This window comes from Eptatretus burgeri, chromosome 1 (assembly GCF_056783735.1).
Source record: "Eptatretus burgeri isolate ZD-2024b chromosome 1, Ebu_testis_v1, whole genome shotgun sequence".
NCBI lineage: Eukaryota > Metazoa > Chordata > Myxini > Myxiniformes > Myxinidae > Eptatretus > Eptatretus burgeri.
Genome location: NC_140961.1, coordinates 51,436,337 through 51,452,430, shown reverse-complemented (window position 1 = coordinate 51,452,430; position 16,094 = coordinate 51,436,337). Strand labels below are relative to the sequence as shown.

At 42.0% G+C, this 16,094-nt stretch overlaps 1 protein-coding gene across 2 annotated transcripts in view; it reads left to right on the top strand.

Moving 5' to 3' along the window:
* Positions 1–14,867, top strand: part of LOC147034476 (clathrin interactor 1-like) — a 102,633-nt gene extending 87,766 nt beyond the window's left edge. Inside the window, exons 8-12 of one of the 2 annotated variants that reach the window (XM_085883852.1) lie at positions 9,905–10,040; positions 10,285–10,368; positions 11,452–11,768; positions 11,984–12,221; positions 12,916–14,867. In XM_085883852.1, coding sequence (XP_085739978.1) covers positions 9,905–10,040; positions 10,285–10,368; positions 11,452–11,768; positions 11,984–12,221; positions 12,916–13,241 — 1,101 coding nt within the window. In that variant the 3' untranslated portion in view covers positions 13,242–14,867. Of the gene's footprint in view, positions 1–9,904; positions 10,041–10,284; positions 10,369–11,451; positions 11,769–11,983; positions 12,319–12,915 lie in introns of both variants that reach the window. The other variant, XM_085883859.1, reaches the window with a different exon arrangement.
* The last annotated feature ends 1,227 nt before the right edge of the window (positions 14,868–16,094 follow it).

Genomic DNA, 16,094 nt, shown 5'->3' with positions numbered 1-16,094 from the left:
AAGGAGTTGCTGTTGATGTGTTAAATCAGCTGACTCCAATGATAATTGAGGTAAGACTGGTCAACGAGCGTATTATGAGACAAAGCATTCATCACTCCTTAGATGGTGTTTCCCTGGTCTTTGAATATGCTCCGACTGAGGCGAGTGATCTCACCGTGAAGGACGCATTCTATGCCACGCTCGAGTCTGTGGTTAATCAGTGCCCCATGCGAGATACTCTTCTCATCTTGGGGGATTTAAATGCATCTACTGCAACTGATAGGGATGGTTATGAGATGTGTGTTGGTCCCCATGGGTGTGGAACTGTGAACCAGAATAGCACTAAGTTCCTTGACTTTGCAAGAAGTCATGGACTTAAGGTGGCTGGTTCATGATTTCAGCACTCACAGGCTCATCGCTGGACTTGGTATTCCAATGCTGGTGTGGCAAAGGAGATTGACCATTTGCTTGCTGATGGTCGCTGGAGGATGATCCAGAACTGCAGGGTCTACCGGAGTGCTCAGTTCCTCAATATCGACCACAAACTTGTTGCAGCAACTCTGAAGTTTCAGCTTCAATCCGGAGAATGGTGCCATGTCAGCCTTGGCTGGATGTTGGCAAGGTCAAGGATGAGAGGGTAGCTGAGGAGTTTGTGAACAGGCTGAGAGAGGATTTGGGGGATCTGGGTGCTTTCGGGAATCCTGAAGAGTTGTAGAGTGCCTTGGAGACCAGGATCCTTGATGTTGCCAGTGGATGTCTTGGAACTCACCGTTGGAAGTCTTTGTAGCAATTACATGTATGTGGGCAAAGGTACAAAATGCTTCTCAATTGTGCCATAAACTGCTTGATTTGTACAATCGTGGCCAAAAATATTGGCACCCTTGCACTTTTTTCAAATAACTCACAATTTTGTCTAAAAATAAGTTGAGATTGACCTATTTGGTCTCCACAATTCTTTATTTCACTGTTAATATTACAGAACCTTTGTTTTTGATTCAGAACTTAATATATCCTTTTAAATCAGGAAAATCTTTTTTAAAAAGGCACTGGCAAAATTATTAACACCATCGACTTAACATTTTGGTAGCATGGCCTTTGGAGAAAATATCTGCAGTCAAGCGCTTCCTATAGCCATGAATGAGCTTCCTACACCTCTCTACTGGCAGTTTGGCCCACTCTTCTTGTGTAAACTGCTCCAGTTCTCCCAGATTTGAAGGGTGCCTTCTCCCTACTGCTGTTTTCAGATCTCCCCACAGGTGTTCAATGGGATTTAGATCTGGACTCATTGGCCACTTCAGAACGGTCCAGCATTTTGTCTTGAAACATTCTTGGGTGCTTTTTGAAGTTTGTTTGAGTTCATTGGCCTGCTGCAAGACCCATGACCTTCGACGGAGACCCAGCTTTGACACTGGGTTGAACATTGCACTCCAAAATACCTTGGTCATCTCCTGATTTCATGATGCCATGCACACATTCAAGGCATCCAGTGCCAGAGGCAGCACAGCAACCCCAAAACATCACTGAACCGCCTCCATTCATCCATCCTTCCATCCATTGGGACCATACTCTGTTCAGAGTGTTGGTGTTGCCGAAGCAGTCTCCTGGCCGATTGGGCACAATCCTGAACGGGTCGCCACTCCGAGGCAGGATACCAGCAAGCTGGTCCTCCTTTTTGCCAACCTCGGAAGGATAACAGGTTGAGTCAACCCCACCTGGTATTAATTAAACAACCAATCAGGATTTGAACTCTGCAACCCTCAGATCTCAATCCCACCAATCGAGCCATTAAGCCAACACCAGGCGTAACTTCCTCCATGTTTGACTGGAGGGAAGGTGTTCTTTTCTTTGAAGGCTTCATTTTGTTTTCTGTAATCATAGAGATGTGCTTTTCCAAAAAGCTCAAATTTGGTCTCATCTGTCCAAAGGACATTCTTCCAGAAGAATTTTGGATTGTTCAGTTGCTTTGGAAAACTCCAGTTGGGCTTTCTTATGTCTCTCTCAGCAGTGGGGTCCTCCTGGGTCTCCTACCATGGAACCTCCTTTCCATTGAGTTTGCGATGGATTGTGCGAGTTGAAACTGTCGTACCTTGTCTCTGAAGGTCGGCTTGAATCTGTTTGGCAGTTGATCGAGGTGCTTTCGCCACCATTCAAACAATCCTTCGCTGCAATCTTCGATCAGGTTTTCTCTTGCGGCCATGTCCAGAGAGGTTGACTGCAGTGCCATGGGCCTTAAACTTCCTGATAACATTGCATATGAAGGCCACAGAAACATCAAGGTCTCTGGAGATGGACTTGTAGCCTTGAGATTGTTCATTCTTTGCTCCAATCTTGTGTCTGACCTGCTCAAACAATTCTCTGGTTTTCTTTCTTTTCTCCATGCTCATTGCAGTACACACAGTGACACAAAACAGCCGAATGACTCCTTTTCTCTATTCAAACTGATTGAATGAGTGATTTTTATATTGCAGGCACCTGCAACTCACTACAGGTGAGTTCATTTTCAAAGTAAAGGAGAATCACCTGCTTGAAATGAATTTTTTTTAACTTCTGAAAGGTGCCAATAATATTGTCTGGGCGATTTTCGGATTTCTGTGTGAACTTAGCCAAGATTTAGTAATTTTTTTTTTCAGCTTTTTTTGGTTTTGTTCCACTGCAAACCAAAGAAATACATTTGTGGATGCCAATAGATTTTTAAAAATTTCAACATTTTTGTGGAAGAAATGGTGCATTACATTGAAAAAAGTGCAAAGGTGCCAATATTTTTGGCCACAACTGTATGGTTGATCCACATCTCAACAAAGGTTTTGGACAGAGGTGACACTGACATGGGCATGTTTCTGGTGTTTTTAAATTGCAGGCATTTCAATTACTACAGTATATTATAAACTCGAGGTTTTTTTGTTGTTTTTTTTTTTAAAGTAAGGTTATTCTATTAACCCACTAGTTCTTAGCTTGTTGGTTCTAAAATTTGTGCATTGTCATCAAAGGAGTTCCAGGACTTTTTCACCGATTTAGATTTTCCTGGACGAATCCTTCCTCATGAGATGGTTAACTGTTTGGATAATATTAAAACAAATACAAATTAGATTCTTCAGACTGATCAATGCAGTAATGTTTTGGGTGGGTGGGGGGGGGGGTGTTTTTTGTTGGTTTGTTTTACAAGACCTGCAAATGCAAAGTGTACTCGCCATTCCCATGCCCAGGTTCATGCAATCCAAAGCACCAGGGAATGTGTGAATTTACACACGTAATTACGCATTTTCATTGTGACGTTTGTCTGTTTATGTGCAGGATATCTCAAAAATTTGTGGATGGATTTGGATGAAATTTTGTAGACAGGTTCGGTGTGTGACAAGGACGAACTGATTAGATTTTGGTGAAAATCCGGATCCGGCTACGAGAAGTTTTTTTAAGCGATTCTTCACCATTGAGAGATGGAGCCAAAAACTGAATATAGCACGATATCTCAAAAAGTTGTGGACGGATTCGGACGAAACTTGGTGGAAACATTATAGTCTGGCAGCCATTGGCTAAAGTGTGTTTTGGAGTACATACACAATTTTATTGCAGATTCTGGTAACATAGACTATACGGAACTCAAATCCGAGTGATGCCACTTTGTCACGCTTGAGCAATTTTTTTTTAGGAGCAAACTTCAAAATGGCCGCCATCAAAACCGTTTTTTGGCCGTAACTCGGCCAAAAATCGAGATATGAACCCGATTTCAGTGGCAAACCCTATGTTTTGGGGGTCAAGGAATACACTGATGTGTTTAAATAAACCATACAACTCATAATGATAGTCTATATTGCAATTTTTCTATTTAGATATAATATTTTGACTGAAAAAATATCGACCGAAGTATTTTCAGCCGTAACTATGCCCAAATCAATATGAACCTGATTTAAGTGGTAAACAGTATATTGTATTGTATTGTATATCTTTATTTCCAACAGTTCAGTTGAGTAATACAATGATTAGGTAACTACAAACTATAATTAATTATATTAACACATAACCAAATAAATGTAATAAGCAAGGTTTACACAAATTTTACACAAATTTAAATCCAAAAAGGGGTCTGTACATGCTATCAACTATGAATACACTGATTGGTTGCTGATGAACTTCTTTCATTCTGCTTTCTCAATCTTTCTTTCACTCAATCTCACATACAAGACAGCTGCATAAATCAAATAACTAGTGTTCACTCAAGTTCCACAGCTTCGCTTGCTGATACAGACTTTGTTTGGTCGTTCTGACATTCCTCCATACCATGGCAGCTACAGAACAACGAACAGGAGAGCCTGGCGGCAGAGCAACTACATCTATTCGTTGCACAGGGTCGCACTGAGCTGCACCCACACCTGATCATCTTGAGAACATTATCAGGAGCTCTGATGACATCCGGAGGCAGAGACACAGGGAGCAACATGCTCGACACTTCTTCATGTGACCATCCATGACTCGTTGGATCGATCAATGGTGGGTCTGGATCTAATGCAGCCCGCCATATTGCTGCCTGCAAGTGCGCGCTGAGAACATGTTGGATGAAAGGCACAGTGGTTGGTGGTAGAGTTTTTTTTTTAACTCTGGTGCTGATGTCAGCTTCTTGTTAGCCATCTTTGAAGACCAGACATCAAATCGAATAGCTGACATGTCTTCTGTTTCCTGGGATCCATAGCAAGCAGCAAAGAAGGCAGTTGCTTCAGATATGACATCTGGTAATTCTGCATCAAGATCACCAAGATAATTTAATTGACGACCATCTTTGAGGCGTTTCACAATTGTGCCTTTTCCGATACCCCACAGGTAGGCAACTGTGTCACATCCAGACACCACATGTGCTGCCAGAACATGGGTGACAATATGTGCATGCTTCTGCACTGTCGCCTTGATGTCAACAGACGATCTGTCACGACTTGTACCAGCCATCACAAGGTTGCATGCCAGTTCCTTCAGTTGGTAAAAATGCAACAGCAATATGAATACATCTGTGTCGTCTGAAATTACCCGGATACTCGGAACTCCTGATGAGGCTAGAAGGACCATTTGTTGTACCATAATAACATCGGCTTCTTCGTGAGTGGTTCTTAGGTCAGGCCTCTCTACGACTTGGTATTCTGCAATTTCCATAGGTATTGGGTTAGGTCCAGTTAATATGAGCTTTGTGTTGGTAGAAAATGCTTCAGGATGGTCTTTGATGTAGCTGCAAATGATATTTATTAACTAGACTGTTCTCTGTCACTGTCAAAACGATCTTTTGTGCAGGGAGTGGCGTCGTCAGATTCAGCTGGTGTCGTTGACTGGCATCTTTGCCTGCACGAGCGGTTCGCGTGACTTTCTTGATGCTGTTGTCATAATACCGGTCAAAGACCAAATACGTATCGCATATCTTCAGCTTATCTCTCAAATAAGAAAGAAGATTCTGCACATAGTCCTCTACTGTTCCTTTTGATGGCCATTGAATCACCCACAGCATAGCAAACCATCTACAATGATTGCTCCATCAGCTGGAAACATTCTGTCAGACACACCTGCAATTTCTGCTTCAAGACTGCTTTCGATTTTGTGATTCGCATGTCACCGTTATCTTCAAACATAGAAGGCGGTACTGGGGCGAGCTCAAACTTCAAGATATCTTTCAGGTTGATGGCCCTCACTGCCTGAAGGCCCAACACTCTTGAATATATGAGCCCCGTGTCATATACAGGTGTTTGTCCGACCTTTATCTGCTTTCGGGACACTGCCATCGTGACTACTTGTTTGCTGAGCGGCTTGTTGAAGCTGTCTGGCCATTGCTTCTCATACTCCTTCATCTGCTTGACTCCTATGCCAACAGAAATGTTAGCGTTGACAATATTTGGACTCGTTCTTCCAGTTACAATGTTCACAAGCCCATCCGGGTGATTCTTTGGTTGTGGAGGGTAAATACATGTGGCCAATCTTTCTCGTAGGTTCTGTCTGTCTCCTGCATCTGATTGTTTCTGGGCGGGCATTTCTTCTTTGTGGACTGTTACTGAAACTTGGGAACCATTCGTCTTAAGCTCAGAAACGTCTTTCACAAGTTGGCTGCATATATGCAGACACAGCGCCCATCTTTTCAGGGATGATGGTTTCAGTGTGATACCTACGATCCCACCTGGGCTGTGTCCGTACCTCATGAAAGTCGATTCGATGAACATATCTGACCACAAAGCATTCCATATCCCTGGTTTGTGTCTCATCACGTGGTTTCCCTGAAGAAACTATTCAAGTAATGGTCTCAACTGTACTGGGGAAAAACTGCTCTGTGAAAAATTATTTTTTAACACTTTTCTCGCAATACCATGAAACTGAATTGGAACCATGCTACAGCTATATATAAACACAATAAAAGCACATCAGCAACCTTTCAGTGTCTTCATCGTATGTCCCCTTGATATTATTTGGCTCAAGCTTTATAGGTCTAAACTTCAACAATTGGTCAATAATTTATTACAATTTTAGTCAAAATATGGTATCTGATATACCAATATTGCAATATGGACTATTTATATGGATGATATGGTTTATTTAAACATATCAGTGTATTCCTTGACACCCAAAACATAGGGTTTGCCACTGAAATCGGGTTCATATCTCGATTTTTGGCTGAGTTACGGCCAAAAAACGGTTTTGATGGCGGCCATTTTGAATTTTGCTCCTAAAAAAAAGTGCTCAAGCGTGACAAAGTGGCATCACTCGGATTTGAGTTTAGTATAGTCTATGTTACCAGAATCTGCAATAAAATTGTGTATGTACTCCAAAACACACCTCGGGTAAAATTCCAGTTCTGCATCCAGACTATTTGTTGTTTGATGAGGAAAAAGTGATTCCATTTTTATGAAGATCTGGATCTGATTTTTTTTTTTTTAATTTAAGTGATTATTTATTGAGAGATAGGGCTAAACTGATGTATGACACGATATCTGAAAAAGTTCTGGACTGATGCAGATGAAGCTTGGTGGACAGGTTCGGTGTGTGAGAAGGACAAATTGATTTGATTTTGGTGAAGATCCGGATACTAAAATTATTTAATTTTTGAAGTGATTCTTCACCATTGAGAGATGGTACTAAAAACTATATGTGCATGGCTCACAAAGTGGGTACACATACTATTACACAAAGGGCAAAAATTTTTTTTTAGGGAAACATAAAATGCAACCCATTTTGTTAATCTGCATGTAGTCAAATAGCTAAATCTAAATTTTTAGACCTGCAGCACGCCCGGTTTTAAAGTTACCACTGAATATATACAACACTAAATACACGTTTGAATTTCGAGCTTGGCGTCAGCATTATGTACGGAATCGGATGAAAAAAACAACGTAAATATTATATTTTGGGATAAGAAACAAAAAAATTTTGACTCTGTCTTTTTAAACAGGCTCAATATGTGACAGGAAAAAGAAAAAAACAACACATTTTGAGAGAGTCCGATGTTATAAATTTCGAAGAAAACACAGACGAGTTCAGTAGCAAAGAAAACCACACTTGGAAGCGAAAAATAACGTTAAAATTGAATCTCTTTCTTTCGAACTTTTGAAAATAATCACTTTAAACATGAAAAGGAAAAAATAATTATTACCTCTCGGATCCTCACGAAGCACTAAAACAATTCTAGCGTTGGTTAAAATGAAGAATTATCAGAGAAATGCGAGTCACCTCGTTCGGCTCGGCGTCCTCACGCTGGATTCGTACGTTACGGCTCTCGCAAAGACACGGACATGAAGACAAACGCTGTGCTCGACGGTGAATGGAAATGTGCTGAAACGCTTGCAAGTGCCTATTATATCCATCAATCGGGGAAGTTTGCAAGACGGCAAGATTTTCTAATGCTAGCGTTATTTGCGTCCGACGAGAGATGATGATTCGTACATAACAGGACTGACACGAAAATAAAGACGGGATTACTTGCGGTCCAAATTTTATTTTTCTGATCACAATTTTGATCTATATTTTTCTGCCGTTCCACTCGGTCATATTTCCAAGAAATTAAGGGAGATATAGAATAAAAATCATAAGAAACATTATCAATACTGGACTCCTTATTTTTCTCGATGCAGTGGACACGAAGCGTTATGTTCGAATCCATTATTTCATCAGATAGGGTAGATGCCAGAAAACCCGAATAGGGAGAGAGAACGTCATCAAAACATAAAAGAGACACCAAAGTTCACATTCTGAGTCACCACACTCAAAATAACTGTCACATAAGAAACATACAGTGAAATAAAATGTTTACCAATCAAACTGTAACATTTCTAAGGTTACAATACCCATATTCTGTTGCTTTAATTCATCTCTGATAAAACAGGGAAATGGAGAGTATGATATTGCCGGTTTCTACAGCTTCCCCAAGATGTCCACTTTCATTTCTGACCATTGATGGTTTGTCTAAGTACCTCATAGTTTTATGTGGAATTTCGCACAAACGTACCACAGCATACCCACTTTGTGAGCCATGCATATAATATATAAACTGATATTTCAACAATTTATTGGGCCTGTTTGTTTTTCGATGTTTTGTGTCTTACAAACCCAAGTTAATACCATACATGAAAGTATACACTAATTTGCTTTCTTTGTATAGTCCTTTAGATTTCTGTTAAGACTCGTACTCGTATGCTTAAATATTTATATTTCAATCCTTGTTTTGGTTGTTAACCCCCCTCCCCCCTATAATTTTAATCAAAATTAATTTTTAAGACAATTCACCGAAAGAAGAATCTGTTGTGTACGATGCTTCCAAAAAATATTTGGTTTTATTGTGCTTGTAATACCATTTCTGTGTCTGATGTTTGCTTGTTGTAACACTTGGAATTAGAACAGAGAGTCTCGTGCTCACTGCCGAAGACGCAAGTGATTCACACGTTTACCATGGGATGTTTTCCTGTATGTAGTTGTTGTTTTTTCCTCACTGATACGAAATGTGAAGTGCTTTGGAAGAATCTCATCACCCTTTGGGAGATATGCCCTTGGTGGTGATTATGCGTGCCCCCGAGCTGTGGCCACTTTTCCCACCGATGTAAAACCGGGATGCGTGAGGCACGTTTGTGGCGCCAGTCACGGCGGTCTCTTTTGATGCTGGCACCTCAGGTTCCGGGCACTGCCCCGGTGCATCAACAATGCTCGCTTCCACGCATTCACACAGGCTCGCTCAACGGCTTCCTCTTCCGCCTCACAGTTGCTTTGAAGCAGGGATACTGCTCGTGATAGAACAAGGAAGTGCCTTGAATGGGAATTCTTTGTGTGGCCCAAATAACCCCCATCCTTTTTGCCCAAACCTTCTGGCCACGCAGCTTTAGCTATTTTGAGCCTCGTCCTCTTGAGAATTGGGCACAAGAGCTGAGATTCCATGGACCCGACAAATGCACGTTGGCAGTGAGAAATGGTTGTAGATTCGGCATGTTTGGCCAACACCCAACCTCCTCCATCGGTGGATTGTCACGTGCATTTGAACTATCCGTAATACCTTTGATGGCATTATTCTTTTTTTGTACAGCAGTTTGGCAACAAGATGTGCACGCTACTTTTGTTTTGGCCAAGGAACGGCCAAGGTGGAGTGCCCTGTAAGTCCCGATTTTTAACTTTCGGATTGTGGAAGGAACCTTTTGTTTGTTTGTTTATTTTATGTTTTTTTAACTTGTCCTTCTAATCCTGAGTGCAAGGTTTGTTGTTTTTTTAAAATCTAAACATGGTAATTGCCAACAACTTAATTTAATGGCATTCTACTGATGATGCACTGTTGAGTCATTTTTGGAGTGCAAACTCTGGATGTGTTACCTAAAATGTGGTGCAGAAAAAAAAGAGCTTTGTTTGCATTAACCCAGTGTAAAGGTGTACACATTCCCATGAGCCTACATTTGTGTTTGGTTAAGAGCCACCCCATCTCTTCCCATAGATCGAGAAGTCTCCTTCCGTGACAACACTGCCCACAGATGCTGGTGCTCCACTAAAGTCTTTGTCCAACCTCGCTGACATGCTGCTTGACCAGGGATTTGAATGTCCTCCTCCGAATCAAAATGCTGCCACATCTGGTGTGTCTCACGGGATTGCCATAGTATGTTTGAAAGTTTAAAAAAAAAATCAATAGATACACTGTTTGTTGTTGGCCACTAAGCCTAGGTATTATCTTTGAGTGTTTGGCATGATTCAAAATGTGATAACATAAAATGTGATTCGGTTATTTATGATGACTGCAATGTTCGCTTTGTTTGATGTTCAACGTCTGTGTGAACTTGACGATGGTGCTCTGTTGTTTGTTTGTTTTTTTGCCTGCAGTTAATCTTTTTGCACACTTTCCTGGATTCCCTCCTGCCACCACCCCAACAAATGGATTTTGCAGCACCGTGCCAACCACACTTGGTGAGCCGCCTTTCAAATGTCTGTCGGCCCTCAAATTGACTTCAATGCACATTTGCTCCTTTGTTGTTGTCCACTTTTTAGAATGATCTGGCCAGTTGTATATGCCTGTGTTCATGGGTCAAGTGGGATATTAACCAGGGATGGGTCGGGTAGATGTGGGGAGGGAAGGGAAGGGGGTTAAAAGTGTTGCAATATGTGGATGATGTGAGAAAGGCAGCTTTGAGGTGGTCAGCATTTGCACTTGTACATTGTTCCTTTTTGGGTCCGTTGCTTGTTTTGCTTTTCAGAGTAAAACGTTGCCATTTTGGAGGAATATAGTGGTTATACAGGGACTGGTAGGATAGCCTTCAGGTATGTGCAATCATCTGTGAGCTATCTCACCTGGATTAGAATCATGACCCAGCTATAAATTGTCACCCTGGTCCTTGCCGTGCAAGGCTACCCATCTATATGTGTGCCGTCCATCGGGAGGACGTTGAGCCAGAGGACCAGTCTCCCTTGCAGTCATTGGTAGACGTTAAAGTTCCCACTGTGTTTTTCGTGAAGAGTCGGAGAGTTATCGGCGGCACCCTGAGAATTCTAAATTCCTGCCTTGACTGACTGCTCAGACGGCAACAAGCAGCCCACCCAGCATAAACTTTGCCCAGGAACTGCTTCAGCAGCACTGTCAAGAGTCAAAATTTTATTGATGGAGTGGTTCTTGGATCTCATTCATTGCAGAAAATTGATTTTATTTTTTCTTTTCAAAAAAAAAACACTCATTTTACAAGATGATCTGCAGTTGAATAACAAAAAGAATTTTTTTTTAAAGGTTTATGGTTTAATATCTGTTGGAACAAACTTTTTCCAAGCTTGTTTTGTCATTGGCATCATGATAAAGTTTCTGCATTTTCACTAATTCTGGAAATAATTGGGTAGTTATGCACATGCGTATGGCTATCTTGGTTTTGCCATTCTCCAGCCAAATTGACAAAAACTGTATTGTGTGATACTTGTGTGGTATGAGTATTCAGTTGGACAATCAACTGTTGAGGAAAGTTCACGTCTGAAAATTGAATCAACTTTCTTTCGATCTTCCTCCAGGCAGTGAAATTGATGCCTGGGGGAATTTCTCTCAAGGTCCTTCTGTCAATATGGGTGGTGGTGACGCCAGCCTCTGTCGCTTCCCGGCACCTTCAGCCTCTGTCACCCAGCCTCTGTCGGCCAATCCCATCGCTGCAGTGCAAAGCTCAGTCGGGATGCAGCCAATGGTAGCGACGGCTGTTCAGCCTCCCGGTGACCTGTTTGGCGGCTTGGGTTCTGCAAATGCATTGATCCCACCTGCCGGTGTGCCGTTCCCTGGGGGCTTTAATGCAATGACTGCTTCGAATCAGAGCTTCCAACACTCCTCGCTGAATCAAGTAAAACCTTAAAATTTGATTTTGTGGGTTTTTTCATTGTTTGTCTCTGTGATGGCATTTTACCATTTGCTCTCATTTTAAGTTTTTCTTTGGTGGCCATTAATTATTATACATCGTGACAATTTTGTAGGGCTTGTGATCGATAAATGTATTTAAAAAAAAAAAAATTCTCATATGCATGAGGGTTTAATCTACTCCCCTTGCAACCCACACAGCAAAACTTGCACAGGCAACCTGGACCAATGGTGGCTCCATCACACCAGGCCATCTTCGAAGGCCTTAGCATGGGAGTCCCAATGGCCACCAAGGTGCCGGCCATGCCTTCAGTATGGTCTGACAGCGGCAGCGTGAATATCAGCCTGGAAGGCCTCAGCTTGTTTTCCACTCCCCAAAAGGCCCCCCAGCCATCCATGAATGCCATGATGCAGCATCAGCAGCAGCTGCCTCAAGCACGTGAGCACCGGGGGCTCACGGGAAATCTCTCCAACGCAATTGGCATTTGCTGTTGAACACATTGACGGCATATTCTCGAACGGCAACTGCATCATCCGTAATTTGATTTTGTTGCCATTCGGTGTTAATTTTTATTTTTTTCTTCTCGTAGTTCTGGCAGAATATATTTTAATGATGTATTAACAAGTAGAGTTATCGTAAAATCCACTCTGGGCTTTGAACTGGGCCTTTTTGCAGCCGGAAACTTTCATTTTGGCGCTCTTCAACTGGTGTCACGATTTGAACATTTTGTCGAACGTATTCACTTTCTTGGGTTTCCTGTTTGGTCGTCCCACCCATAAATTTGGCTCAGGATACTTCAATCACAGTTTCGTATCCCGTATACTATGTTTCTTTCTCCATTGCCTCCTGTCCTTGCAATTCATGTGAAGTTCCACAAATTTCTCCTCATGTCTTTGTCACATGTGTGTGCCTTCTCTTCTGTGCCCTCCATATTCGTCTTTAAAGAAAAAAAAGATAAAGTTAACGTACAAAAGGTGATACATTTGAAGAAAAAATATCATGACAATCACAAAATTGTCAAGTTGATGGAATTTGGGGTTTGAATCGAGTTGGTCGTGATTTTTGTGACTTTTTAGGGAAATTTTTTTTAATAACTTCTTACCATCAAACTCTCCTCTCTGTTTTCCCCCAGCAATGCAACAGTCCGTACCTGCAGTGACTCAAGGTTTTGGCAACCTCTCCATTGGAGCCCGTCCTCCTGTGATGAGTCCCACTGGTACCTCTCCTGTGTTAGCCCCCTCTGTTTCTCCGATGCTGCCGGGCACAGTACCCACTAACCCATTGATGCCCATGGGCCGGGCTGCACCAATGAGGGGATTATCACCCAATCAGCATGGCCTGATGACAAAGGGAGGGGTGGTAGGATCTCACTTTGGACTGACCAGAGCAATGGCGCCATCGGTCAGACCTGTGGCTCAATCCGATGTCTTCTCGACCTTCGCTAACTTCAATAAGTGATGGGATGCATAGGTGTGTACACAAGGAAAAGGAGTCTTTTTAATCGGGTGCAAACTTTTAATCCGGACAAGATTTATGAAGCCTGTATTTAAGCCCGATGTATGATGATCGATATTCCACACGTATAACTTGATATGGGTGGAGGTTACGGGGCAGGCCTCTGACTTTGTGGATGCAGATGGATATTTCAGTGGTTTTTGAATGGCAGTGATCATCACTTTGCATTAAATGCCTGATTAAAATTCCTAATCAAATGAAAGTTTCATGTATGCTCTATAATGCAGTACAACTTTTATCAAGGTATGCAATCATCTTTGGACAATGACCGCAAAATATAATTTTATTTTGTTTTTGATGGCATTGCACGAAACTCATCGAATTACGTTAAACCTAAAGGTTTAAAAATATAGCCTGACGGTTTGATTGTTGAGCTAAGGATTTATCTTTTTTGTAAACATCGTCTGTCTTGAAGATGCCGTGGCTTTGCAGTTCTGTGTTTGGAATAGCTTTTCTTGCTTGAAAACCACCGACGTCCAGTTGGGTTTTGAACGAGCGAAACTGCATTGCAGGCAGACAGATCGATCTATCTTGCGATTTTATTTAACATCCTCCGAACAACAAGAAGGAGAACGTTTCAAAAGGACTGTATTTTGCGTGACCACGAAAAGTCATATTCATTTATCCCGGTACTTTTAAATACCGATCAAATTTGCTCTCGTATACTTCTAATACGACGAGCCAGCTTTATCTGCATATTGTGTACGAGCCGGTCATCGCGAGCACCTTTTCGGGGGTCATTCAAGGCTGGACAAGCCCATCTGACATAGTTCTCAGCTAAGTTCACTTAATGCCCATCCAAATGCTGTAAGATGCCATTTTGATTCTGTTCTCGAATACTGTACGTCCATTTTTTTGTTTGTTCTTAATCTGTCGTGCAATCCTATTCTACCTCCAGTCTTATTTTATTTTTGGGGGGGAGGGGAGGGGAGGAGGCTTTTTTGCCACCAACCGCCTTTTGCAGTCGTCCTCGATGCGAAACAGCGTTTATGCAACGTCGAAGCAGCAATGGAAGCGATCAAAAGTGCTGGGGCAGTTTGTTTCTCGAGCTGCGTGGGCTTTGGCAGCAATTTTGTCGGTTGTAACACCCTCCTCAATCCTATGGGGGTAGACATTCGGAGTGCATGCTTGGAGGATGAGTCAGATGCATTTATTTTTTTTCTTCCTTTGCTGATCATGATGCTCTTTCCAAAAAAAACAAAAAGAAAACCCATGTAAATGTCTCGTTATGCTGTGGTGTTTGGTGGGTTGCCTCGGCTTTCATTCTCATCGTTTTAAATCGTAATTTCACTTGGTGTTGGGACGTGCGACACAATCTCACTGAGCGGCATGTATAACTTTCATTTTGAATGTGTGCGAATGAATCGCGTCTCCGTTATAGTTCTCGTAGTTTGTACATAACTTTAGATAAATGTGATTTATGCTGATCAGATGCCTTAAATTTACCTTGTTGGTGGGAAGGGTGTGGGTTTGTGTTTTTAAGCTGCGTGGGGAGGCAAAAACAACAAAACTATGGCTGTGATTTATCTAATGCTTGAGAGTTTTATTAAACTTCTTTTATTACAATAATCAATGTCTCTGTAATTGCTTTTGTCCAAAGATATGTTGCCACATCCTCTGCCCGTTTTGAATTGGAAATCCTCAAACCCTCCATGTCCAGCAGTGACACGTGGCACGCCCACACCATGTACCATGGTGCTCCTTCGGACCATCCCTTCACAAGCTATTTCCTTTTTGGTCATTTCGAATGCACGTGATTTGTACAAATGTTAAAATGCCTCGTGATGGAATCCGTGTGTGATCGCTTTGCTTTCCAAAAACTTGGGACCTGTGGATGAAGCGACTCAGTTGAGCTGAGAGCGAGCAATCTCGTGGTCAAGAGGAGTACCGAGGCTAGATTTATGGAAGTGTTCTGCACAACATCTAGCGTGAAACCTGACGTGAGCCAAGCGAAATTACCTCTGGTGGTCTCTCTGACCTCGCGGTGCTTCCATAATCGGGTCCAGATGGTTGCGACTGTGTGGGTTGTTTTGACGGTGAAAAAGTTGAAGACTGCGTAAGTGATATTGCCAAATGCAAATGTTAGTGCTGGGTGCAGCATATTAAACATGCCAGCCACAATAACTTGCCTTCCTTGTCTTAATGCAGCGTTACGCCGGCGGTTCTTTGTTCGACTCCATCATCGTGATGCGTTCGATCCTCGAGTGAGAATCGAAGGCCAGTTTGGCATATGGATTGGGTTTTGTGTATGCATTCACAGCTTCCAAGCGAAATCCGTGGCTTGTGGGGGAGGGGATGATGGGTGAAGGGGTGGTTAATCAAAGGTCCTAGATCTTTATGATTTTACAAGTTCAAAATTGGTGAGTTTTGATTCATGATTATGCATTTCTTGATATGATCATGGGTCTGCCTCTTGCATTTGGGCTTTGTGATGAATGTTAAATCTGCTCGTATAAATTGATAACATACCGATTCTCGAGTTTTGATGGCTCGTTTTTAGCTCGCCTGTTCGAAGAACAGAGAGCAACAGCGATATCCCCGGCGTGAGCGTCAGCGTGAAAATGTTAAATTTTTTGTATTACGGAAAAACTCCTCGACGGATTTCAACGAAACTTGGTGGGGGGGTTAGGTATGGTTCAAGGATCATGCCATTAGATTTTGGACTTGGTCCCCCCCCAAAAAAAAAATTGTTAGAGAAATTTTTTTTTTGCATTTCTACATGTTTTAAGTGATTTCCAACCCCCCCCCCCACCCCCAAAAAAAAATTGTTAGAGAAAAAAAATTTTGCAACTTTTT